The following is a 26,522-nucleotide window of genomic DNA, read 5'->3' on the forward strand; positions in this document are numbered from 1 at the left end:
CAGAACGTGACGTTGTTTGGAAATAGGGTCTTTGCAGACATGGTTGGTTAAGAATCTCTAGATGAGATCAGCCTGACTTAGAGTGGGCCCTTAATCCAATGGCTGGTGTTTTAATAAGAGAAATAAGAGGGAGACTGGACACAGACACACAGGAAGAAGACGCCATGCGATGAGGATGGCAGAGCCTGCAGAGCTGCAGCTACAGTCCAAGAGACACCTGGAACCACCAGAAGCTGGGAGGTGCAAGGAAGATCCTCCCCTGGAGCGGCCGGGGGGAGTGCAGCCCTGCTGACACCTTGATTTGGGACTGTGGGCTTCCAGAACTGTGAGAGAATGAACTTCTATTGTTTTGAGCCTCCGAGTTTGTGGTAATTTGTTATGGAAGCCACAGGAAGCTCATCTGGGAGGCTTCCTGGAGGAGGGGCACCTGAATGGAGTCCTACGGAAGCCAAAGGAACCTATCAGGCAAAGGGGGAAAGGCATTCCAGGCAGAGGGACCGGCCTGAAAAAGGCTCAGAAGCCTGAGTGTGTCTGGCCTGCTGGAGCACCTGCGGGTGGCCGGGCATGTTGGGGCCAGGGTCTGGGAGGAAGCTCGAGGTGAGGGATGAGAACGGAGGGGTGGCGGGGGCAGCGTCCTTCGGCACTCACCTGGGTGTGATGGTCCGCATTCGTATGCCAATGAAGCGCTTCTTCCAGTCTAGAAACCGAGCACGTCGGGACTTGGTTAGAGCCTCCGTGGAAGTCTCTGTCCCCGCCAAGGAGCCGGGCAGGGGCAGAAGTCCCCCACCCGCTACACCAGTAGTAGAAGGCAGCGGGAGCCGCCTTGCTTGGACCAGCCCAGCCCCCTTGTGATCACCTAGAGTTTCCTCTCTCCACTTGGCTGTTCTTGAGGGGCTGGGAGACGTCCTGGCTCTAATCTTGTGGCTTCGTGCCCACCCTCACCCTCTCAGGCACCATCCAACCACCTCAGCTCTGACACCGGCTCTCCTGCTAAGCCCCACATCCAAACCCCAGCAGACAGTGGGGCTCTTCTCTCCAGCCTCCAGCCCACAGGCTCCCCAAAGTCACCTTCCTCTGGTCTGAACTAGTCACCTTCCCCAGCCTTCTCCATAAATAATATATTAATCGATAATACCCAGTGAGCTCTGACCATGCGGCAGGCCCTCTGGTTGGAGCACTGTACGCCTAATAGGCTAAGATGGTACCTCTATGCTCCCAGCTGCCCCAGCCTATGACTTAGACCCAGAAATAGAATTTACATATTTTAAACCATAAACAAGTTTCAGTACATTTTTAAAATGTCGTATCATAAAAATATGCTCTCTGGCCACAATGGAATTAAACTAGAAATCACTAATAGAAAGGTATCTACAAGATTCCCAATAACTTAGAAACCAAATATATATTTCTAAATAACCCATCTTTGTTTTTTTTTTTTCTGTACGCGGGCCTCTCACTGTTGTGGCCTCTCCCGTTGCGGAGCACAGGCTCCGGACGCGCAGGCTCAGCGGCCATGGCTCACGGGCCCAGCCGCTCCGTGGCACGTGGGATCTTCCCAGACCGGGGCACGAACCCGTGTCCCCTGCATCGGCAGGCGGACTCTCAAACACTGCGCCACCAGGAAAGCCCCCTTGGCACTATTTTTAAAAATTAATTCAAAGCACATAATAGTCCTAAGTCTAAAACCTCACAAAGTAAAACTTTTGGAAGAAAATGTAAGAGAGAACCTTCCTGGACCTTTGGTTAGCAAAGATTTCTTTCATATAACACTAGACTCACAACCCATTTACAAAAATTGGTAAATCAGACTTCGTCAAAATTCACAAAACTTCTGCTCTTAAGAGAATGAAAAGACAAGCCAGCAGGAGAAAATATTTGCAGTTCATTTATCTGACAAAGGGATCCTGTCCAGAATATATAAAGAATTCTCAAAACTTAAGAACACGAACAACTCCAGTTTTAAAAATGGGCATATTATGTAAACAGACATTTCAGCAAGGAAGATGGATGGATGTTCCAGATGGTGGAACCCTGGAACACGGGAGATGTTGGGAGATGTGGGAGTTGAGGTCAGAGCACATGGGAGCCCTGACCCCATCGATCTGCTGGGCTTTGGGTTTTACTCCCAGTGAGGTGGAGCCTGAGGAGGGTTTGCACAGAGACACGCCACGGTCTGCCTTAAATTCTGCAAGAACCTCCTCTGGCAGTGGGAAGAGTCTGTGGGGGGCAAGGGCATGGACAGAGGAGCAGAGAGGAGGTGAGTGTCCCTGGTGGCTGGCTTGGGGGGTGGAGCTGGAGATGGCAAGAGAGCAGTAGGGGACGGACTGATCCCCAAGATAGGGCCAGCGGGGCTGGCTGATGGACTGGATGCAGGTGGAAAATCTGGAAGGATGGAGCTGCCGTAACTGAGAAGGGGAATGGCGATGGGGACGCACAGCTTGTGTGTGTGGGGGTGACAAGCAGTTGTACATCTGAGACTAGGGTTTGGGGAGGGGGTCAGGCTGGAGATGTAAATTTGGGGGAGTCACTCTAGGTGGCACTTAAATCCACAAGACTGGATGAGGTCCTCAGAGGAAAGCGGTGGGGCCCGGCACTGAGGCCTCAGCCCTCCAACCTGCTCCCGGCATGAGTACCGGCCACTGGTCAGCTTCGCTCACAGCCCCAAGGTCACGCTTACCAAAGAGGAAGAAACCCGCGGCTTCGAGAAGCGTAGCCCAGGGTCACCTGAGGCCAGTGGCTGTCCTGTTGGATCTCCTGGGGCAGGAGATTCCTCACCCTCCACCGACCCCGGAGCAGCGGGCCACGCCCACTCGCGGGCTCTCCAGAAACAGAATCATAACTGCAACCCTTCGTCTTCCCGTCCTTATTGGAAAATCACCTAAGTGATGCGTGTCGCGTGCTGGAAACAAGGCTTGGAGGGAGGCTGGGTGCCCTGTTTCCTTCTAAACATGTCACGGAACCACGCTGACCCAAAGTGAGGCAAGTACATCAAAGACGGTAACAAAACAACAATGCGGGCGGGGAGGGGAAGTGATGGCCTGAAGGGGGCGGATGCTCTCCGGGGAAGGAGAAATGCACCCAAGGGTACATTTTCCATGGTCAACCGTAGGCCCCATGAACTGACTCTCACTTCAACAAACAAACAGACACGAGAGCGATGCTCACACCTGGGCTTCTCGGCATCAAGACTAATCTCTGATTTGCCCAAGGGCCCCCATCCCAGGAAATGCCCCTCACTCACCCCAGCGTCCAGCGGGTCCTATTGGCTCCAAGTTCAAAATAGATCCCGGACCCAACCAGCCCTCACCCCACAGCTGCCACCCCCCGAGCCTGGCCACCAGAAAGGCTGCTGTGGGCCCCTCACTGGTCTCCGGCATGGACTCTTGTCTCCCCAAAATGGACTCTGTAGATTACTGTTGTATCCTGCAACTTAACTGAGTTTTCTGACGGGATCTATTTGTTTTGGGGTGTTGCCTTCAGCATTTGCTATATAGAGTAGCACGTCATCTACAGAGTGACAGTTTTCCTTTTTCCTCCGCCACTAGATTCCTCTTCTTTCTTTCTTTTTTTTCTTTTTTTCATTTAATTATTATGGCTAGGACTTCCTAGACCATGGTGAACGACAGTGGCGAGTGTGGTCAGGGTTAGACTTATGTGTAAGCATAACTGGCCCTCTTCCGCTTCCTCCCTCTCCAACTCTCTGAGGCTTCCAGGAAGGACAGGACAAGTCCAGGGTCACACATGACTCAGGGAGTCGAGCTGAACCATTGTTTTTCTGCCCCTCAGTCCTGGGCGTAAGTTTGTGTACTATCTGCGTACCTTCCGGGCGGACACACCTAGGATGGCCCAGCCCACTAACTCAATCACCCGCTGTGGGTACACGTTAGTCCTAAGGCTGGCTGAACCCCCAGACACTCCTGGGGCCACTCTTACCTTGAAAGTCCCCCAGAGGCCTCTGCCCCCCAACCCCTAGATGGAAACAAGAAGTGCACCTTAACTAACATTCCCTCACTGTAATAAAAAGATGTCAGTCTTAAAGAAATTTAGATTAACTGGGTTTGGATGATTTGGTATTTTTATTTAAAAAAAAATACCTAAAAGTGAATATCAGTCAATTTCAGAAGGCTTTAAAATTATAAATTCAGTCAATCAGCTAAAACTTGTTGGGCTCTTTCATTAGTCCACATGTCCTCAGGGAGGTGACAGCTCTGGGGACAGGGGACGAGTGTTCCCTGGGGCCTGGGGTGAGGTCAGTGCTGATGGGGACAGTCCCCGTACAACAAAGGATGGGGACAGTCCCTGTACAACAACAGAGGAAGAGAGAAAAAAGAAGAGGATGTTATCACCCCACTTCCAACAAATCAGTCACCTCACAGCTCAATCTGTGCCAAGTACAGCCCCACTGATTTCCAGGAAGGTGGCCAAAGTCAAAGGCACCCCTGGAGCAGAGGAAAATTAAACTGGAAAACTTGGTTATTAGAGAAAAAACCAAGTGTGGTACGAAGGTGCAGCCCTGGATCAAGTTCTGAGCTTCCTAGCAGCCAAGGAGAAAAGGGCTCAAGAGGTGAGATGATCCCCTGGCCAACAGAAGCCTTCAGCTTCTTTAAGGAAGACTGGCTGTGCCCTGGCTTCAGGCTGTCTTCACATAAGGGACACGGATGAACCAAACGGGGTCCTCAACTGCGGTTCTCCATGGGACCAGTCCTCTTAGCCCTGGTCTGGGCTGTACTGGAGTCTGTACACTTGGCTGGTGGGGGCGTGCAGGATGGGGCAAGCATGAAGAAATCCCCCTGCCCTCAGTGGACTGCTGGCGAAGGGGCTGGGAGGAGAGAGGGAGCAACATGAAGGTGTGAGCAGTAGGGCTGAGTCAGGTCTGGGCGCTGGCCACGAGGGGTCATGGGAGACAAATTGGGCGGAAGGAGAAGTTGCTCAGGTGAAGAGAATGGTGGGAAGGTGGAGGCCGCCAGGAAAGGTCCTGAGATTAGAAACGTGGCCCTCCTCTGGAGAGTGGCTGTGACCACCGACTCTGGGAAAGCGGCTGGCCTGTCCTTACTAGGGACAGGGGACAGTCACCTGGCCTTGTCAAGGCCTCTCCCAGACAGATGCTCGTGGCCATCTGGGAGCAGGCAGGGTGGGCGGGACGTGCCCGTGTGGATGGGGGGAGGAGATGGAGGATGAGAAGAGGGTGATGCCCAAGGATCAGGACCTCGGGCTCTGCTCCCCCAGAGTAGAGGCTACGCTGCTCGGCAGTCTGCATGGCCAGAGGGCTGGAAGAGGGAGGACTCGTGGATGGGCAGGTGGATGGGTGGAAGGAAGGAAGGGTGAATAGGTGGATGGATGAACAGAAGGAAGGAGGGATGGAAGGAAAGAAAGAAGGAAAAGGAAGGAAGAAAGGAAGGCTAGATGGATGGATGTATGAGTGGGTGCACGGATGGGTGGGTGGGTAGAAGAATGGATGGTTGGATGGGGGGTGGGTGGGTGAAGGGATGGGTGTGTTGGTGGGTGAAGGGATGGGTGTGTTGGTGGGTGAAGGGATGGGTGGGTGGGTGGGTGAATGGATGGGTGTGTTGGTGGGTGAAGGGATGGGTGTGTTGGTGGGTGAATGGATGGGTGTGTTGGTGGGTGAATGGATGGGTGTGTTGGTGGGTGAAAGGATGGGTGTGTTGGTGGGTGAATGGATGGGTGTGTTGGTGGATGAAGGGATGGGTGTGTTGGTGGGTGAAGGGATGGGTGGGTGGGTGGGCAGATGGGTGGGTGGGTGGGTGAGGTGATGGAAGGAAGGAAGCACTGGGTTCTGACAACTACAGAGCAGCCCAGACGAGCGAAGCCCAGGTGCCAAACCCCTGGAGGGGGGAGGTGAGGTTGATGCTCCCCAGCCAGAGGGGCCAGTCTGGAGGGGTAGGGGTGAACGCGGCCATGAAGTGGAAGTCCTGAAAGAGGCTGAGGTATCCCGGGGCGGGGGTCTCGGGACATCAGGAGGGGGTCAGGAGTGAGCGTGGGCACACAGCACCACAGGATCTCCTGGCCCGGCGGGAGGCTGTGGGCTCAGCCCTGGGACAGCCTCCCTGCCTCCACGTGGGAGCCGCGTACCTTTGCCGTGCTTGTCCTGGAACTCCGTGAGGAAGCGCGTGATGCGGTCTGAGGGGATGGCGAAGGAGATGCCGGCCGCAACCTTGAGCGTGTTGATGCCAATGACCTCGCCGTCCTGGGCAGGTGATCAGAGAGGGTGGTCACTCGGGGAGCCCAGGCGACCTCTGCCCTCAGCGGCAGAGCAGCGTGTCCGCGGCTCGGCTCCCAGAGGGGATCCTGGCCATCAGCACCCTCCCTGAGAAGCTCCGAAAAGGTGCTCTGGGGTTCACACCTGGGTCAGGGACCCCCACCTCTCCCGCCATTTGCCTCCAGAGCTGACCCCGCCCCCATCGCTGGAGAGTGTCGGCCGGGGAGGCTTGCAGTCTGCCCCTGAGAAGCAGAGCCCACTGACCGAGGACACCCCCAGGCAGCATTCCAAGGGGCTGAGGCCAAGAGGGACGTGGTGAGGACTGTGGGACCCCCCAACCCCGCCTTCTAGAAGCGGGGGGGGCAAGGGGGCCCAGGGCCGCCCCAGCATCCCCCCTCCTTTCTGTCCCTTTGGAGCTAGGCGCCCACCCTGCCCTGCCCTGCCCGCCACGAGGCTGGCGTAGCTTGGCCGGATCTGCAGCCTGAGGCCTCTCTCCTGGACCTAGCCCCTCCCTCAGCCCGGCAGGCACCCCTGCCCTGGCGCTCCTGTTCACCTCGGGGGTGACGTCTGCACACGACACCCAGGCCACGGCCTGGCCTGGTCACCAGGGGTCCCCTCTGGGGCCTGCCGCAGAGCTTTGGACAAAGGCATACTTCGCCTGCCTGGTCCCCCAAGTGCCCGTCCCCACCTGTTCCCTAGGAGCCGTGAGGTGGGAGGACCAGGCCAGGAGAGGATCCAGGGACGGAGAGTCTCTCATTGGCCCTGTATGCCCATCCCCCTCCGCCTGGACCACAGGGCGTGGCCTCCTGAACTCTGGCCTGAGGTCCTCCCACACGAGCTTTCCTGAACACCAGCGCTATGGCCTCAGCACTGCTGGAAGAGCCTAGGGCTTGTCAGGGCGCGGGGAGACGCACCCTCCGCATCAGGACGTGGCGCACCAGCCTCCCTGCACTGTTCCCCACCTGTTGCTCCAGCAGCGACACCTGCCTGTACGCCTCCACCCCGTGCCCGTGCTCTGCCCTCGCCCTGGAATATCTTTCTCCTGCACGTCCCCATCCACCCACAGCCCAGACGAGATGCTCCCGCCTCCAGGAAGCCCTCCCGGATCCCATGTCAGCTGCCAGGTCCCCCGGCCCGATGTCCCTCTGGAGCCCTCCCTACTCCTCACACCGTGCTTGGGTGTGTCCCTGCCTGACCCCGTCCTTGGATGGGTCCCCTCCCGAGTACTGCCTGAATGGCAAGGCTAAGGCGTTCCCCTGGGATCTGGCACTGGGGGAACAGGCATCTGTGTCTTAGAGAGGGCTGGACCTCAGCTGGTCTGGTCTATCCTTACACGGCCCAGACGCAGGGACCAAACCCAGGGAGCCTGGGTGCCGAGGTGCGTGGCACGCCCATCTCGTCTCCTGTCAACACGACAACAGGGGGACCCAGAGGGGGTGACTCGTCCCCAACCTGTGTCCCCTGCCCCAGGTCCACCACAGGCACACAGCCCCGGCCTGGGCTGCTGTTCTTGGGGTGTCCCTCACTCCTCTGACAGCACCAGCTCCCCTGGGGGTACGGGGCAGCACATGCTCGGGGTCACATCCTCCTCCTGGGCCTCCAGGCTGTTGGCCGTGTTCTGGGTCCCACGCCTGCCTCGAGGCTGTGCCCCACCCGCCATGTGAGCAGAGCCCCCGAGAACCCGAGGCCCCTGCTCTAGGGGACACTTACCAGGTTCACCAGCGGTCCCCCGGAGTTCCCGTACTGCAGGGGGAAGCAATTCGACATGAGCTGTGCCCTGAGCCCCCCGACCCCGAGGGCTCCTGAAGCTTTTTCTTCCAACTACCGTTCCAACCAGCACAGAAACATGTAATCGAATGTCATCCCCGGACAACGTCGAAAGGCCTCATCACCGTCTCCCATTTCATAGATAAGAAAACTGAGGCCCACACAGGCCAAGTGCACGGCCGTCTGATCATCAGGGTCTGACCTGCCCAGGGCTGTCTGCACAGACCTCATGGCTCCCTGCAGCCTCACATCCACAGGGGGAGCAGCAGCTGGCGGACGCAGGATGGGGCACCATTTCTCACCCCGCCAGCCTCGAGGAGTCTCTCAAAGACTAACGCTTCCAGAAGAGGGTCTGAACCACGGCAAAGCCAGAGAGGCAGGCGCCGGGCGTCAAAGTGCTTTGTGAATGCGAAAGCCGCCACCCAGCATGATAGTAATAATAACAATAATAGTAATAATCAATGCGGGCCGGGCTGTGTATTTGGGCAAAGGTATTCCAGAGGCCTTGGCTACGCCTCTATATCCCTGAAGGGCTGTCCCGGGCCAGGGCAGCAGCCTCTAACTCCCAGGGCCAGCCTGGCACCCATGGGTAGAAGTCACAGGGAGTCAGAGCTCCAGAGCCCGTGGGTGCGTCCGGGGATGGAGAGGGCTCTGGGACAGGGCCCCGTGGCTATGGTGGACGCTCACGTTGATGATGGCATCCGTCTGGATGTAGTCCATGTCTGAGTCCCGGAGGCCCAGCTCCCGGCCGTCCCGCTGGGCCGTGCTGACGATGCCCGTGGTCACGGTGTTCTGCAGGGCGAAGGGGCTACCAATGGCCACCACAAACTCGCCGGGCCGCAGGTCTGCCGAGTGGCCCAGCAACAGCGCCGGGAGCTTTTTCTGGGGGGAGGGGGGAAGGACACGGGGAGGGGGGGCTCAGCTGTCGGCCTTTGGTGGGACCAGAGCCAGATCACGTCCAGGCCCCCGGCAGGGTGGTCCCTGGAGCAGCTGGACAGAGCCATCAGTCAGGGCTGCAGACCAAGGAAAGTCTGGCTGCCCCGTGGTGGCCACGAGACCCAGGGCTGGCGTTCACAGAGCAGGGGCTCAGCCCCCCAGTAACCACAGGTCTCCCTAGGGCGGGCCTCAGGGGTCTGTCATAGGGAGACTGCACAGAGGGTCGAGTGGGGTACGGCCTCCAGGGTCACTGAGCCCAGTGGTTCAATGGTCCCAGATCCCTCTGAAAATCCGACAAAAGCCATGGACAGCAGCGCCCGGAAAATGCACACACTGACGTGTGGAATGGGGTCTGCGCGAGCCCTGGAGCCCAGTGGGGACCCGCGAAACTGGTTTTGGAATCTGATGCAGCTCAACCTGACCTCCCAATACAGACACACAGGGAAGCTGAGGCCAGACAGATAAAGCGACTTAACCACGCTCTGCATCCCCGTCCCGCCTCTGCACGCCGAGGACACCCGCACTCTCCTCTCCTGTTTTCTCCTGGAGCCAGCGGGGCCTCTCTGTCTGTCTGTCTGTCTGACTCTGCAGCTGGACTGGGAGCTCTGAGAGGGGCCGTGCCTTATCTGTCTCCATGTTCTGGAAGCTGCAGGGGGCAAGCTCAGAGGAGGAGATGCCCGTGAGCTTGGAGGGTTTCCTGGTTTTGATGCTGCACCCCTCATGTCAGACGTCACCCCGGGGGGAGGGGCGGCACGTGGGACCCCTCAGCACCACTTCTGCAGCTTCCTGTGGGTCTGTCCTTATTTCCAGATGAAAGTCTTCTCTACAAGGTGCTGGAGTTTCCCCACCAATGGTGCGTCAGTGACAAAGGCAACGGCAGGAAGCAAACTTGCAGGTGAACTAAGTAACATGAAATCCATGTGCTGACTGTGCAGGGGAGTAGAGCTTCTGAACCCCACAATGGAAAACGGAAGAGAAGCCCCGGGGACGGCCGCGCTCAGACCCCGGGGCCCTCGGCTAACTCTGGAAGTCGGGGGCAGGCTCCCGCACCGTGGACCCTCGGCACTGTGGGTTCCATCTGGCCTCTGCTCCCTGCTCCCAGGTCAGGAGTCTCCCCTTTTTATGCAGTGCCACCACGTCAAGTAAGAATTTTCCCCTGTTTTTCACAGCAGCTCTCGACAAAGGTGGAAAGGTAAACGCCTGTAAACGGAGCGAGGGGACCTCCGGGCGGGTTAAGGTGACCCCAAGCGGCTGTGCCCACGTGGGAGACGTGGGGTCTCAACGCGCCACCTTCTGTGCTGCTGGACGGCGAAGCCTCAGTGAGTGGCACGAAGGGTCCCAGGTGGAGGAACGGGGCGCTGCAGTCGGGGTGAGGACCCAGAGGGACAACGCGGGTCGGCAGCTTTCCCCAGAGCTTGGTGTGATGCCACGTGAGGGCTCGGAGGCTAAGAGGCAGACCTGCCGTCATGAGAACCGCTGCAGGCGCTGGGCATCTCTGGGCACCGGGGCACCTGGGTCTTACTGACTCTGCTGGCATCTTTGGCCCCAGGTGGCCGCTGGGGTGCGCCCCTGCCCCCCCTGGGATTGCAGTGCCTGGAAGGGGAGAGACCCAGAGACAGCCAGACCTAGGGTCTCATCCAGCTCTACCTCTCCCCACAGGGGTCCTTGGGCAGGGGTCGCAAACTGTGGCCCTTGGGCAAATCCAGCCCAATCCAGCAGCCTCTTCTGTAAATAATCTTTTCTTGGACCACAGCTCAGCCAGCTGGCCTGTGGCTATTTTCCCAGTCCAGTGCAGAGCAGTTGCTACAGAGACCACAGGGCCCGTGAAGACTAAATCGTTTCCTACCTGGTGCTTCACGGAAGTGTGCCAGCCTCTGTCCTCGAGCACATCCCTCCTCCCCCAGCCCCAGTTTTCTCATCTTTGAGATGGACATGGTGTTCCCAGACTCAGTAACTACTGGGAAAGGGCTCAAAAGTGGGCAAGAGTCTCCGTTAGGATAGCGGCGTGGAGCCGCTAAACCTCCTCTCCCGTGATCGGGTAAGAGGACACCTCCGTGCAAAAGACCGATCATCTCAAGCGCTGGCAGCTTTATTCAGAGAGAGCAGAAACCAGGTTCAGACGCAGGCAAGCTGGACTCGCCAGCCCAGACGGGCCGCCCCTCAGGGGCCTCACGGCGTACGTAGGGCACAGGTCACCGTCGGTGAGCCCGCAGTGGCCCACAGAGTCGTGACCACAGCGCTGGACGACAAGAAACTCGCTGGAGGGAGTCTAGGACTTAGCTGAGTGGGACCCTTGGTTAGACTGACCTCGGGCAATCACCTGACTCCCCAGGCCTCAGTTTCCCCTCTGAAATAGCCGGACACTGGCTCCCCTCCCGCCAAGGGCTATGGTGGGGATGGGGGGCTGTACACAGGCTGGCCTCCCAGAAATGGCCAGTGGGAGTCACGGAGGAGCACTGTGGCCCCGGGGTGGGTCTGCCTGCTCAGCTGGGGTGCCGATGTGGAAGTGGGGGGATGGAGGGGGACAAGTATCCCAAGTGCTCCCCACTGGCCTCTGTCACCCCCACGGGGACAGTGGCACCCCCAGGAATGGGCCCGGGAGGGACAACGGAAGTGTCCTGGGCCTCGGAGACCCTCCGTGTGGGAGTGGCTACGGGCGGCACAGAGCCAGCTCTGCCCTGCACGGGCGGCTCAGGGGAAGCGCAGGGCGATGTCCGGACGCCCGGGTTCTAGTCTGACTAGACCCAAGACTGGGGACATATCGCCAGTCCCCAGGGGTCTCAGTTCCTCCGAGCGTCCGACGGGAGGGCTGGGCCAGCGCGTCTCAGAGCCCTGGGGTCCAGGAAGGGCCCCCCTCCCCCGCCGCCCAGGAAGGGCCCCCCTCCCCTGCCGCCCACTCACCTTGGGGTGGATCTTGATGGTGGCGATGTCCGACTTCTTGTCGATGTCTTTGATGGTGGCCTCGTAGGTGTCACCGTTCTGCAGCTGCACCTTGAGCTGCTGCCGGCCCGAGACGGTGTTGGTGCTGGACACCACGTGGGCGTTGGTGACGATCAAACCAGCCTCTGACATGATGAAGCCTGAGCCGCTGGACAGGGGCACGTTGCGGCCGAACAGAGGGTGTCTGCAGGGAGGCGAGCGGCGGGTGCTCAGGACTGGGGCGGGGGTCGGCCGCAGCAGCGGGCATTCAGGACTGGGGCGGGGGTCGGCCGCAGCGGTGGGCCGGGGTCGAATCCCAGCTGTGCCACCTCCTGGCTGTGGCCTCGGCCAGGTCATAAAGTCTAGACCCGTTTCACGGCCACAAAGAGGGGCCCACGATCTGCGACTCGCCATCCGCGAGGATGAGTCAGGAGGCCCGTGAACGTCAGACCCGTGACGACACACCAGGCGCTTCCTGCCCTGGAGCCAGATAGACCATGATTCTAACCTCAAGTCCAGCCCCCACGCACATCTGCCTGACTGTGGGCAGGAGGCCGGCCCCTCTGAGCCTCAGTCTCCCCATCTAGGCAATGGGCTAACAACACCGGCTCCACTGAGCCGGGGGCCTGCAGGCAGTTGGTCAACAAGCAGGGCTGCTCCTGGCATAGGGAAGATGCAGGATGTGCACCGGGCCTCCGTGGACTGTCACACAGCAGGTCCCCAGGGAATGTCAGTGTCCCAGATCTCTGGCTGCGCAGAGAGAGGGTCTAAACACTGAGGGGAGCGTGCTCCCACCTCCCTCGGGCGCCTCCCCACTGCTGCCTTCCCTGAAGCCCCAGCTGGCGCGAGGAGCAGAGCTGGCGAGGCTCCGTTCCGTGAATTCCACGCCACGTGCCTACAGGGGGAGCCCTGGACGTGGCAGGGCAGGGACACCGGCCTTAGCATCTGCCTCCGTGAGATGGGATGGAACAGGTGATGCAGCTGGCATGGAGCCCGAGTCAGCATCCTCTGGTGGGGGACAGCACCCCGCCGCGGCTGGAGCCCTCAGAGTAGCAACCTCAGCTCCCAGGATGCCCGACACAGCTCGGGACGCCCCCCGGGAGGGGGGTCGGTCGCCTCTGGGACCCCAGGGCAGGGACTGCGTGGAGCAGATCATCGGGGCCTGAGGCTGCTTGGCAGAGACAACGGGAGGGAAGGAGCAGGGATGGCAGGGACGTCTCCGGGGAGTGGGTCTCTAGGAGGTGCAGAAACACCACCTCAGCATCAGCAGGACCGGGGACAGCTAATGTCACCAAGAGCTCCCTCTGAGCCACGGACCAAGTCATTTCGCGCTCACAGCTGCCCTACAAGGTAGGCAGGTGGGGAAACAGGACCAGTGACATGAACCAGCTGCCCGGGGCAGGCAGGGAAAGGGCACAGCAGGGGTCTGAACCAGGCAGCCTGGTCCCTTGGCCCCTCTGCAGGGTGACCAGAGCATCTGTCCACTCACGCCAGCAACCAGCTTCTGCCCCCGCCTCGTTCCATGTGGGCCCCTGAGTGGCAGCCGCACCTGAGCCCCGCGGGGCTGCCACGTGTAGGATTTGTCGAGTGTCTGCAGAAGGGCCCCAGGCAGCCCAGGGCCTCCTCTCCGGCTCCAGGGACACAGCCAGAGGCGCATGATTTTCTGGTGTCTGGGATCTCGGCCGCCTTGGCCTCACCACGCGGACATCAGCCTCCAAGGCTGACATGGAAATGGCATCACCGCCTGCCCTGCTGGTTTGGGGGTCTGCTGCCTGGGGCTTTCTGGAAAGACGCTGTCCCCTCCAAGCCACCTGCAAGGCCAGGGACGTGCCACTCACATGTCCAGTTGTCATATCCTTAATGACACGACTCAGGGTCTGGGGCCCGTGGAAAGGACAGTGAGGGGTCAGCGTATCGCAGGGGGATGGGCTCAGCTCTGAGGTCCAAGAGACTTGGGGCAGCTCTGCAGCTCTGAGCCTGGGCAGTTCCCCGGGCCTCTGTTTCCACATCCAGAAAATGCGAACGCGGGAGCCTGCCTTACGGATTCACGGGAAGGTGCATAGGCTGTCAGCGCTAAGGGACAGGCTGCCTGGTCTCTGCCTCTCCTTTAGGAGGTGGGCACACGGCAGGGCTGTTTGGAGCAGCATAGGAACTGTAGGAAAGGCAGCCCGCGCGGCGATGGGCACACCGCAGGCGTCTGACGACATTGCTGAGCTCACACCATTAGTCTCCCCCGCCCCACCCCGCATGGAGCATTCAGCGGTGAGCACGGTCCCTGCCCTCCAGAGATGGGGGGCAGTCCTGCCCAGTGACGAGGGCTCCCACTACCCAAGCTCCACAGCCGGCGAGCCGGGGGCCCTGTGCTGGGGCCAGGAGTCAGGGCACGAGCAATTCTGCCCACTCCTGGGAACCCCCAGGGCCACCTGGTCCTCTGTGCCTCAGGTGGGCATAATGACACTGGCCGGCCTCCACCACTTGGGGAGAGTGCTGTGAAGACAAGCAAGGCCCTGGGGTCGTGGTCGAGGCCTCAGTGACCGTCCCCTCGGGCAGCGTGGCACACGCTGCCTCCGACCCCAACAGGATGGAGTGGGGTTCTGACCCTGTGTGTCTCATCTGGGCTGCTACTGGCCAAAAGGTTAGGAAACCCGATGGAAGAAACACTTTAAATTTGACAAAAGTCACGCTCTTCGTGTCTTCTCTTTGGGGGGTATAAGTCAATTTGGGACTAGACCTCAGGATTCCACAGGAGCCAGCGGTTTGCAGTACCCCTGTGACACCTGAGCAACCCCCGACCTCGCACCTGCTCGTTCTGCAGCCCGGTCACCTGAGAGGTGCTCTCTGTCTCCTCAGGTGAGGGGGTCAGGGAGGGGGCATCCCCCGCAAGGGCACCAGCAGCTCGGCAGTCTGAGCGAGGCCCGCCGGACCCCACGCCCGCTCTGGTTTCTGCTGTCCCCCAATGCTAGAACTGAGTCTACATTGGGCCCAGCAGATGTGGGGGAGACCTTGGAGGGGCGAGAGGGGCTCCACGTACCTCAGGAAGAGTTCTATGTGGACCACGGCCGGCGCGATCTTCTCCACCACGTCAGCGATGAAGTTGAATTTGTACCGCGCGCTGGTCAGCTGGTGGAGACCTGCACTGGCAGGAAGAACCAGGTGCTTTAGTGAGGCCCAGACATCTGGGAAGGGGGGCTCACTTGCCCCACGGATGGTTAATGCTGAGCTACCTCATCTCACATCGCCAGGCCGGCCAGGAGGCTCAGAGAGGTCAGAACACTTGCCCCGGGCCACACAGCACTGACGTGACACTCAGGCTGGATCTGGGCTAGTCCCCCTGGGCCGTTGCCCTTTCTCTCAGATACAGCAACGTCCTGGCGTGAGGAAATCGACCCTTCCCTTTGCCAGCTCTGGCCTGTCCCTCCAGGCCTTGGGCTACTGCAGTGGCTGGACAAGGTTACAGCAGAAGTCCCTGGGTGGTCCCTTCTGAGCTGCACGCTCCTGGCCATGGCGTGGCCCCCATCTGGGCCAGGTCAGCTGCCGCTGTCTGAGTCGCCAGGGCCCCGACCCTGATCTGTGCCTAACTTAGCCAGGCCCCAGGCTGGCTCACCAGGCAGCTCACGACCTTCCCTGGAACATTCGCCGGCTCAGATTTCTGCTGCCGTCAGCAGTGGAGCTGCTGCTCGCCAGGACCACAGGCCCGAGACGTGTGGGTGGCACAAGGCCCACACCCCTCTGGTCTCCCTGTTCGGGCACGTGCTGGGGTCTCCCAGGTCCCCGCCAGAGACCGGCGCTGTCTGGAACCCACGCTGCCCAGCCCTGCTTGTAAGGGCTCCCAGGGCCTGAAATGAGTACTGGGCTGAGCACCACTGAGCTCCAGCTGTGTGGCTTTAGGCAAGTCACTTACCCTCTCTGGGCCTCGACACCTCACCTGAATTGTGAGACCAAAGGTGCCTCTCCGCCCCCATCCCCCAGGGAGCTGTGGGAATAGGCTGTGCCTTGCCGACTGTAATGCTCCCTGCCTCGGCAGGGGTGGAAGGGGCTGGGGGGAGCCCACCACCCACCCTGCTCCCTGACGTTGGCGAACAAAGAGGGCTCGGCCCGTAAGGTCCAGCTTCGCAGCTGGTGTCTCTTGATGGTCTCTGGGAAGTGACTGAGCATCAGGATCTAGAGAAAATCTGGTTTTCCTGGTTCTCCAAAGGGACGGGAGGGAGCAGGCTGGGTGCAGCACAGGCGCAGGGTGCAAGGCCACAGTAGGTGCCGCATAAACATCGTGGACAAATGCGGTCCCCATCCGCAGCCCGACTCATCTCCCCAGCTGTCCAGGGGCGCAGCCCTGGCAGGGGTCATCAGCTCCATCCTAAAGGTGGGGAAACCTGAGGCTCAGCTCGAGAACCAGGCTCCTGACAGGGGCTGCAGGGCTCCCCTCCTTAGGGCCCTCCCCTCCCCACTGTGGCCCCCCAAAGCCCTGACTGTGAATTAAGCCTGAGCTGGGACTCGGGGCCCAGAGGAGAGCTTGCCTTGGGCTCCTCCGTCCGGGGAGGCGAGCAGGGCCCACCCCACGGATCCTGCGATGTCTGCCTCTCGACCAGCCTGTGGGCGCCGGGCACGGCGGGCCCAGCCCCCTGCGGTCAGCCTGAATCAAAGGCCGCCTATCCGGGTGGCTGGAGACTGGCTGGGAGACGTGGCCCACTGCCGGCCACCTCGTGGCTCCCTGATGATCAAACTGCGGCCGCCAGGGACCACCGTGCCCAGAGCCCTCCTCCCAGAGGCAAAGCCCAGTGGAGGGATGGTGTCTAAGATTCAGAGGTTGTGTTTGTGGGCAAGGCCCATGCCGGGCCACGGCTCTGCCTCTCCCAGCACACGTGGGTGTCAGGCACGTTTATTTCCTGAATTTTATTCCCTGAAACTCTGGAGGAGAAGCTACCTGTCAGCTAGCCCGTGGGGCCCGAGCCTAGCTCTGCCGGCCCAATCCCAAGGGCACTGGGAACCTGCATTCATGCTCTATCTTAAAGGCACAGGGAAGGAAGCCAGCCACCAACCTTGTTGCCCCTTCCATCCCCGGCAGGGCCCTGGTGACTTCCAGGTTCTGCTCTCTGACAAGAAGCTCCCCTGCTAGGCAATCCCCACATCACCAAGGTCCCGGAGGACCCCAGGCAGTGGGGAGGACTCGGCACCAGGCCTGGATCTACTCTGGCCAAGCCTCGTGCCCACCATGCCGTGCTGGAACGGGCAAGCCCAGGTGGGTGAGGCCAGGTGTCGCCCCTCCCTGCTCTGTAAGCCGTGGGGGCCACTTACCCCCAGTCTCTGCTCCATCACCCACCATTCCCACGTGGACCACTCCCCAGTTTTCCCTACCACGATGCTCTGGCCTGTCCTGGATGCAGCTCAAATCTCACCTCCTCCAGGCAGCCCCCCTGGCAGTCTTCTTCCCGCCCTCCTTGGGGCTCCCAGCATAATGCCTCACCCACCACACTCAATCTCATAGGGATGCTGAGTGCCTTCCGTGTGTGTGCTCAGTGCTGGGGACAGGACAGTGACCAGCCAGGCACAGCACTGCGTCACCAGTGACGGGACAAGGGGAGGCCCAGGGTGAGATGGGGGAGTCCAGTGGCACCCCTAATCCAGGCCTGGAAGAGCACACCAGGAGGGGAACAGAGATGCAAAGACACAGCCTCACGCACGAGGGCAGCTACGGGTGGATTCGGCTGACTCCAAGCTGGGCCCAGTGTGAATAAGACAGAGGAGGGGTGAACACATCAGATCAGAAGAGGCTGCGTTGCCACGCGACTCCGTCCCAGATCTCAGGGACTCCAAAGCTCTAGGCGCGTCTGTCCAGCCCCTGGCTGACCCAGCGCAGGTCCCGCAGGCTGAGCGCCCCGAGCTGCCCAAGCGGCCGAGGAGCCGACCTGGCCACCCGCAGATCTGGACGGCACGGCGGCCTCCCACCAGATGCTTTTCTTTCCAATGTGGCCTCTCCAGAGATCACTTAAAATAGGTGACCCTCAATTTCATGATTTAAAAACGAAAACCCTCTGGAAAGTATTCACAGGCCAAAGGCTGGCGGGAAACACATCAGAATATTTCACGGTGGGTATTTCAGGGCCAGAGGTGAAGTCACGTGTGGTTTTGTTTTCTTTTGTGGATTCTCCAAATGTCCTCCCGTGAGCAAGTTAGCTATAGAAAGAAACAGAAGAGAGAGAGGAAGGCCTGGACGGGCTGTGAGCTGGGCTGGGGTGTGAGATGGCGAGAGGCGGGATGTGTTTCCCAGCATCCCCAGCAGGGCCCTGGTGACTGGCAGGCTGTGGAAGCTCCGAGGGGAAGCTGGGCTGGGCTCACCTCCCACCCAGGCACCAGCTCCTCCGGGACACACACATGTCCGGATTCCCCGATAGCCCAGCTGTAAGCAGCATACGTGAGCCCCCAAGGCAGCCCTTGAGAGGGGGCACGGGAGGGAGGGCCTGACCCTAACCCAGGGACGAGGATGCTCCGCTTGACCCCATCCGGCCCAGCACACAGTAGGCCTGCAAACACCACCACAGAGAACACTGTTCAGCCTGTTAACCAGGTTTTGGGGGGAGCAGCCTCACAAGAGCAGCGTCAGTGTGTCCCAGGAAACAGGCCAGAGACAAAGACGGTTTAGGGTGGAGACAGGCCTGGAGCTAGAGCCCCAGGTCCCATGGACTTCAGAGCGCGCGCCCGCCCTGACCCCACGGCCTGGGGCTCCCCTGCGGAGCTCCTGGGTCAGCCGGCGGGTGACACAGGCCCTGCCAGGCCCTGTCTCTTTAAGCTGGCGAGGTGGGTGGTGGGGAGGAGGTGGGAGGCGGGCAGGGCCTGCTCCCTGGTCCTCTTCCCCACACACAGATGAATCATCCCATGAATCAGTGGGAAGGGAAGACGTGGTTCCCACTGCCTCTTTCCACATGAAAACCTTGGGCCCCACGGCTGGGAGGCAGACGCTGTTTATTTGGGGGTTTTGACAACCCCCATCCCCGCCCTCACACTGTCCTGGAGCCAAAGTTCTGAAGTCAACAGTCAGTCTTGACCAGACTCAGCTGTTAGCATTTCTTTTGTTTGTTTTCAAAAATGAGCTGCAATCCACAGGCTTTGGAAGTTCTAGTCAGGAAGGACTCGACACAGAGCAAAGCAAACAAGGCCAGGTGTCCAGCGGTGGCGCCCTCCCGCAAGAGGAAGGGGCACAGCCAGGGCGGAAAGGGACGGGGAGAAGGGCTGGCAGGGAGCCAGGCGGGGCCCGGGGCTCCACCTCCCACATGTCTGCGTGTCAGGGCTTCCGGCACAGCGGCAGACTCTGAAAGAGGACCCATGATGTGTCAGCTCTGGACAGTCACAACTGCCATGGCACGGATGGGGAAATCGAGGCCCAGGGTGGGACAGTGACTGGCCCACCGTGGCACAGATGGGGAAATCGAGGCCCAGGGTGGGACAGTGACTGGCCCAGACACCCCACAGGGCCACTGATCCTGCTGCACGGGTTGTGTACTGCACAACTCCAGGACCATTCTTAACAAACATCACAGCGTGACCACCTCCCTTGGAATTGTGCAGTGCACAACCTGCACAGCCGTGTGCATCACCCGTCCAGCACACGACGGGCAGAGCCAGGACCGAGACCCAGTTCTTTCCTCTAACTCTGAGGTCACTGCCCCTTCTTCTATTGCCTCCTGCAATCAGAAGACACCGCCCCCCCATCACCCAGTAGTTAGGCAAGAGCTGGGAAAGGAGGGGCCATCCGCAGGTGCCCACAAGGTCCCAGGCTGCGCCCATCTGTCCATAACACTGACTACAGCCTGTAGGCCAGATGGCAACCTCTCAGCAGGGCTGTGTCCAGGTCCCATTTACATGTGCAGCCTTGCTACTGCCACACGCCCCCGACCCGGTACCCTCGGCTCTGGTTCCCCAAGCATGTGTGCTCTGAGTGTCCCCCCAAACCTTTGTAATCAGTCCCTCCCTCAGCACCGCCAGGCCCAGGCCAACTCACCTCCCCTGGGGAGCCTGACCTGACTCAGTGGGCTCAGTGACCGAGCTCACTCGTCTGGGACCCAAGGCACCTGGTGACCCCTCCCAGACCTGTCCTTCAAGACTGTCCCCATGGGCTGGGCGCCCCTGACCCACAGTGGTGAGCGGAGAGCAGCAGGGGAGCAGGGGAATTACCAGGGGCTCCCCCACGGCCTCTCGCCCTCACCCCAGGCCCCACCCATCACCCACAAGGGGCAGGCTTCAAAGCCCCAAGAGCCGTCTTCCGGGTCTGATTAGTTCCCAGGACGGCTCCCTGCCTGTGTTTTTCTTTTTCTTGAAAACATGCCTGTCCCCGAGTGAACTGTCTCCCCCCAGCCAAAGACAGCGGTTACAGCTCCCCAGGGGCGATGCTGCTGTCCGCGACCCCCAGGCTCCCGTCTCTGGAACCCAGGGCTGAGGGCTGCAGCCGGAACTCCCTCTCCGTGAGCCACGCCAGCCGGGGTTCTGGGCACTGATGATAGCGGGGAGTTCTCACAGCAGTTCTGCAGGGCAGGAATCTTCACCCATTTTACAGGTGAGGAAAAAGGCTCTGAGAGGTCAGGAGACCCGCCAAGGCCTGCAGCCAGGTCCCAGACCCCTGACCCCCGGCACGGCTCTCTCCCCGTGCTGGTCCTCAGCCAGGGGGACTGGCTGTCCCACCCCCAGAAGAGCCCAGCCCTGGCCGGTCCTCAGCTTAGGGGCCAGCCTGGCTTTTCTGGCTGTGAATCCCACTGGGGCTGCAGCCAACCCTGTGGAGGAGAGGGCTCAGCTATCAGCTCGTTTGGGCTTTGTCAAAGGGGCCCCACAGGCCAGGCAGGACTCCGGGATGCCCACAGGGCCGCCCAAGCCACGGAAGCCAAGGTGGGGTCAGCCCCTGGTTCTCCTCTTACAGGAAGCCCTCCCTGCCCTGACTGGTCCGTCAGCTGACTCCTCTGGGTTCAGGCTCCTCAGCTGTGACGTGGGTACTGAACGAGGCCAGTGGAACCCCCGTGGGCAGGGCCTGGCACGTGGCAGCCGCTCCACAAACACTGCCCTCCAGATCCTTCCCGTCCTCCACCGCCCCACCTTCCTCTCACAAACTCCACTTATGTCAGATACGTCCATTTGTCAACATTTAGGTTTATTCCCACTAACGCCTATTAATTAACGCTTACATCGTGCAAAGCACTTGAAAATCATTATCTCGTTGATTGTCAATGACCCAGTGAGGAGGATCTGTTGTCCCCATTTCACAGATGAAGAAACCGAGGCGTGGAGAGCTTAGACTTGCAGCGTCTCTCCACGGGAAGTGGTAGAGCTGGGACTCACCCCTGAGCAGCCGGGAACAGAACTGGGTCTCAGTTGTGGCTCTGCCCATTACTTGCTAGAGGGGCTAGAGAATACAGTTGGGCAGGCTGTGCACTGCTACCCTCTGCGCCAGACCGGGCGTTCAGCTTGGGATGCGCACACACCCACACGTCCCGGCCACATCTTTGCTACACTGAGGACAAGGGGTCTGTGATTCTATTCTCTTTCCAACCTGTTTATTCAACACCCCTATCAAAACCAAGCAGGGAGGCCACTTCCTCAAGGTGCTGGAGGCCTGCCCGGGGTACAGGACACTAGACGCACAGGCAGGAGGACCCGGGTTCAGCACAGCTGTCCCTCCCCACCTGGTGACCTCGGGTAGCCCGCTATACCTTGATGAGTCTTTTCTTCTAAAGGGCCGTGACGAAAACACCCAGACACGATGCGTGTTTAGCCCAGAGCACAAGGTCTCGCCCTTGACCCTGGTAAAAGCTGGTGGCTTCTCACCCTCAGAGCAGGCCCAGGAGGAGGCCGCTTTCAGACCCTCTGGCAGGACACACCGGCTCACCTGGTCAGCCGCTGGCTACTCCGTCATCCAGTTTGCATGAACCCCAGGCTTCCAAGGAGGCCAAGTGAATCTCTGCTTGGCCTCATTTCCCCAGAGCTCCCGGCAGCTGAGAGGTACGTACGTGTCAGGCCAGGTGGACGCAGCCAGTGGGTCTGCCACACCCTTGCTCCAGCTCACCCAGCACAGTGCTCGCAGTGTGACCAAGGCAGGGCAGTTCATCCCCGGAGCGGCTGGGCGTCTCTGCTGGGTCCCCTCGGACGTGGACTTGAAGGCAAGGACGGACCTGGATTTGGGTTGGGTGGGGGTGGAGCTCCACGGGCCCCACAGGTCATGGCGGGGCCCCCAAAGCCTGGAGAGGTGATGAGCCTGCTACCCTGTCCCAAACCTAGGCCACCCCTTCTCAACGACACAAACGGAGCAATACTGCCGCCAACACACGGACAGGGCCACTCACCAGCCAGGCGCTTGTCACGGAACCCCGTGCCCCATAGACACCCTCCATGCCAGAGTCCCCCGCCAGAACCTGACCACAGCTCTCCGAACCCGCTACTCCAGGAGAGGCCCCGCCACCCACCCTGACCCCCTACCCCCCTCAGTCATGAGATACTAATGCTTCTGGAGCCTGTCCCCCTCGGCTGTCCCCCTAGCTCAGGCCTCATCAGTTTTTCCTCCTCAGGGCACCAGCCTCGCACTAGCTGGGCCCCTGTACCCACTCTGTAAACCTGTTACCCATAAGCCTTCAGAGGTCCCTCACCTCCTAAAGATGGGTCACCCTCACAGCTCCTCCATCTGGCACCAGCTTGCTCAGCATTTCCTGCTGTCCTCCTCAGCACAGGCTCTCTTTGCATCAACCTCTCCATGGCTGTTTACATGCCACCTCCTCCAGGAAGCCTTCCCTGATCTATGTCTCTCCCCATCCCGGAGATGGGTTCTCCCTCCCCTGAGTTCCACACATTGTCATCTGTCCCTCACAACACAGATGATCAGGGATTTCACAAGGACTCAGCTGGTGGGGGTGATGGTGGGCAGGCTGCAGAGGCCAGGACGTACTGAGCCTGCAGCCTGCATCAGAAGTCCTGCTTGGTCCCAGAGCCAGTGGTCCCAGAGTCACAGCAGGGCTTTGGGCTGGGGAGACGTGCGTCTCATGCCCGCCCCCTCGGGCCACCGTGTGGAGGTGCATGGGAAGGGGAGAGGCCTGGGAAGACAGACTGGATGGGGTGCTGTGGGATCCCAGTGCACCTCCAGACCAGCTCAGTGAGCGTGGAGGGCGAGGGTGCTTCCCAGGCCAAGCCCTGGAGGGAAAAGCGCAGCTGCACAGCACCCCGGGCCTTAAGCTTCTCTTGGCCGGACGCCTCGCTCTTCACGAGTCCCCAGGAGCTACCAGATGCTGCAGTTCAGCCCTGCTGTCTGGGCAGGGGGAGTGAGAGGAGTGGGGATGCCTGATGAGTCCTGAATGCAGAATTCTGAGACCCACAAGGCCCCAGGAAGCTGCTAAGAGGATTAAAAATCGAAAGCCAACAAAGCGCTTAAGTAAATAGAGCCGAGAGCCTCTGTTGGCACCTGCGCTGGGGCTGAACGATGAAAGCTGATGATTAAATGCCACGTTGTGAACCGCCCAGGGCTTGAGATTCTGATTTAACTGCACGCTTGAAGGCCTATTTGTCTGCAGCTGTAGGCAGAGAGGCTGCGAAAAGGGACACCTCTGCTCTCCGCAGACCCTCTGCACACAGTTCTCTGGGTTTTACTCTTCCATTGATAGATATTCACCCACACCGTGTGGTATCTGCCTAGCACAGACATGGGAGTACACAAGAGCTCCACGGACAGGTAGTGAACCCATCATCACTGGAGGTATGCAAGGAGGGACGCCCACCACGTGGGCCAGCCTTTCATTCCACAGCACCTACTGAGCCCAGGTGCTGGACAGACGTCTGTCTGTGGCCACTGAGCTACTGTCCTCTTCTCACCCTCCTGTTTCCCCCACTGTCAGTTTCTCCAGGACACAGATGGGGTCTGCCTCATTACAGGGGCCTTGTTACCAGCCCACGGCCAGCGGGACACACAGAGAAGGTGCTTCACAGACGTGGACTCCCTCAGTCAAGAACAAAGGTTTCAAAATGCCTAGAGCACCTCCAACCTCCCTGCTGATCCCCGGCACCCTGGAGCCTGATTCTAACAGCACCCACTACTTGGGAGAGCTGGCACTGGGAAGGGGACCACAGACACCACCGAGCTGCAGTGGGCAGGCGCCAGGCCCATCCTGAGCCCTCTGCCTCCCAGACCCACCAGGCGGCTGGTTCCGAGCCCCACGTCAGAAGGTGCGACGGTGCTCAAGAAATGATAACGCCCATCTCCATGGCATCGAGTGGCACCGCGCTCCCGGTCTCCTGGGCACGATCCAAACACAAGGCTGACCTCAGCGCCCTCACTTCTCTTAAAACCTTTCCATGGCTCTCCCGTACAATCATGGCTAAGCCCACATAACGCTTCCCAACCCGGGCTCCCCGGAACCCCGGTGTGCCAGGAGGTCACGCCTCTTCTGCCAGGAAAGGGCTCTGTTGAAGTTCTCTTGGGAAACCCTGCGTTTTATCGTTTGGTGGGGTTTTCTCTTTCCTTGCTGTAGGTTTTCTCAGAAGCTCTGATGGACTCACACGGAGTGTGAACCCCCACTGCAGGGCCGGCGTTTACTTTCCCAGACCTCTGGGGCCACAGGACACTTATTTTCAGAATCCCAGACATGATTCGGGAAGCCTGGCCTACAGGATGAAGCCGAAAACACGACGTTTATGGGCCACTTGTGGTCCTGTCCCAGCCAAGCCGCCCAGCCCTGGGTGTCTCTCACAAGCCTACACGTGCACGCGCGCACACACGCCTCCCCTGCACAACAACTGCTCTGGGCTACGTGGCTCACCATAGGCACAGGGCCCCACGTGGTGGTTCATGCTGTCTTCCCTTCCCCGAAAGCCTAACCCTCCCGCTACCTGGAAGGCGTGTCCCCATCCTTGGGGATTCAGCTTAGAGGCCCCTCACCCCTGAAGGTTTCCCGGCACTCCAGGCAGCCGTGCTCCCCACGGCAGAGCCTGTTCTGGCGGTCAGCATCTCCTGGTGGGCAGCTGCGGGCTGAGGGCACACACCGCGGCCTGACAACTCCAGCGCCGTGAACTCCGGGCCCAGCGCAGGCTGCTGCACTCAGAGCACCTGCGGAACCGACGCCGGAGCCTGCGTTCCTGAGAGGTGCCCCAAACAAATAAGGGCACAGTAGGGTTTGCCAGCATTTTCTTCCACAGGGTCAACCTGTGTGGCAAGAAGCAACCCAGAGCCAAGTCCAGGTTAGGGGAGGCTGTTCTAAGGTGTGACGGGACTGAGAAATTTCCTACCCCGACGGCCGGTCCCCACGGAGCTCCAAGCAGTCCAGAGGCTCCACAAGCCCGCTCCCCATTCCTAAACAGCCCTCAGGTGACATGCGTTTTAAGCGCAGGGCAAGACAAGAAAGGAAACACCCCATGTCACTCAATTGGTGTCTCTCGAATATCAAGACTGGATATTTAAGGCCAGGAAGGATCGCTTTGCATCCGACACCCAGGCAGGCAGGGAGATGGGGACCAGGGGAAAGGAGACACAACATGGGTAAGTTGTGATGAGGCCAGAGGCTGGAGAGATGTAGAGCTAGACCAGGCCCCTCGGGATGGTTAGGAGAGCACCGGGTTTCACTGTTGACTACTTCTGTGACCTTGGGGACAGCACTTTACCTCTCCCAGCCTCCGTTTCCCCACCTGGAAGACCGGAAGGCTGGTTGGATGATTTCTCAAAGAAACCATCACTTGTGCCCGGGGAGTGTGGACAATGAGGCTCCGCCCCGGCTCTGAGCCTGTTTCCCCAGGAGACCGCTTCATTCCACCCCCCACCCCCGCAGTGCCAGCGGAGCAGCCCGACCGAGAGCGCTTACCCGATGGGCAGGCGCCTTTCTGCAGCTGGCGCACGGGCGTCCCGGAGAGCTGCAGCGCGCGGCGGCTGGCCGCCTGCAGCGCGCACACGTTGGCGTAGGTGTGCCCGTCCGTGCCGCACACGGCGTGCGCCCAGCGACACCGACACAAGCCGCGCACACACTCCAGGCTCTCCCCGCACGGCGAGTCTACGGCGCGGCCGCACGGCTCGCCCTCGACGGCGGCGCACACCAGGCAGCAGTTGCAGAGGTCGGGCACGTAGCCCCCGGGACAGCGGGGACTCGGGCACCGCGACACGTCGCAGCGCGCGGGGCACGACGTGGCCAGGGGCTCCCGGGCCAGCGCCAGCGCGACCAGAGCGGCCAGGACCAGCGCCCGCGCCTGCATGGCGGACGGGCCCGCGGCGGGCGGCAGCGCGGGGGACCGGCCAGGGGCGCACCGAGGCCGCTGCTCCGGGCGCCGACGGAGGGAACGCGGGCGGGAGCGCGGCCACACGCGCCGGCGGCTCAGGCGGGCGGGCGACGGGACCGCAGAGACATGCCCGGGGCGCGGAGAACGCGGGGCACTGGGGAGGCGCCCGCTCCCTCCGGGCAGACGGTGGCGGGTAGCCGGCCCCGCCGCGTTTAAAGGCGCCGGCCTCCCGCCCGCCCTTGCTGGAAGGGGGCGGCCCGGCCCCTCCGCCAGCTCCGCCCCGGCCCAACCGCCCCCGCCCGGCCTTCCGGGCCTGGACCCACCCGAGGCCGAAAGCGGGGCCTGCCTGGTCTGGGAAACCGGTGTGATGGATATTCTGCGACCCCGCCCCCCGGCTAGGGGCCTTGGGGAGGAGAAGCCACCAGTGTGCGGGCCTCCGGCACCCCTGGGGATCCCTGAGCTA

General features: G+C 60.6%; 1 protein-coding gene across 4 annotated transcripts in view; it reads right to left on the reverse strand.

The window, feature by feature from the left end:
- The window catches only part of HTRA3 (HtrA serine peptidase 3), a 29,718-nt gene extending 3,553 nt beyond the window's left edge, over window positions 1-26,165 (reverse strand). Inside the window, exons 1-7 of one of the 4 annotated variants that reach the window (XM_079919724.1) lie at window positions 25,651-26,165; window positions 14,871-14,970; window positions 11,822-12,044; window positions 8,672-8,866; window positions 7,928-7,960; window positions 6,091-6,205; window positions 649-697 (exon numbers count right to left, since the gene is read on the reverse strand). In XM_079919724.1, coding sequence (XP_079775850.1) covers window positions 649-697; window positions 6,091-6,205; window positions 7,928-7,960; window positions 8,672-8,866; window positions 11,822-12,044; window positions 14,871-14,970; window positions 25,651-26,035 — 1,100 coding nt within the window. In that variant the 5' untranslated portion in view covers window positions 26,036-26,165. Of the gene's footprint in view, window positions 1-648; window positions 698-4,171; window positions 4,820-6,090; window positions 6,206-7,927; window positions 7,961-8,671; window positions 8,867-11,821; window positions 12,045-14,870; window positions 14,971-25,650 lie in introns of those variants that run through there. The other 3 variants (XM_079919726.1, XR_013828088.1, XM_079919725.1) reach the window with 3 other exon arrangements.
- Window positions 26,166-26,522: the final 357 nt, after the last annotated feature.

Source organism: Stenella coeruleoalba (assembly GCF_951394435.1).
Source record: "Stenella coeruleoalba genome assembly, chromosome: 4".
NCBI lineage: Eukaryota > Metazoa > Chordata > Mammalia > Artiodactyla > Delphinidae > Stenella > Stenella coeruleoalba.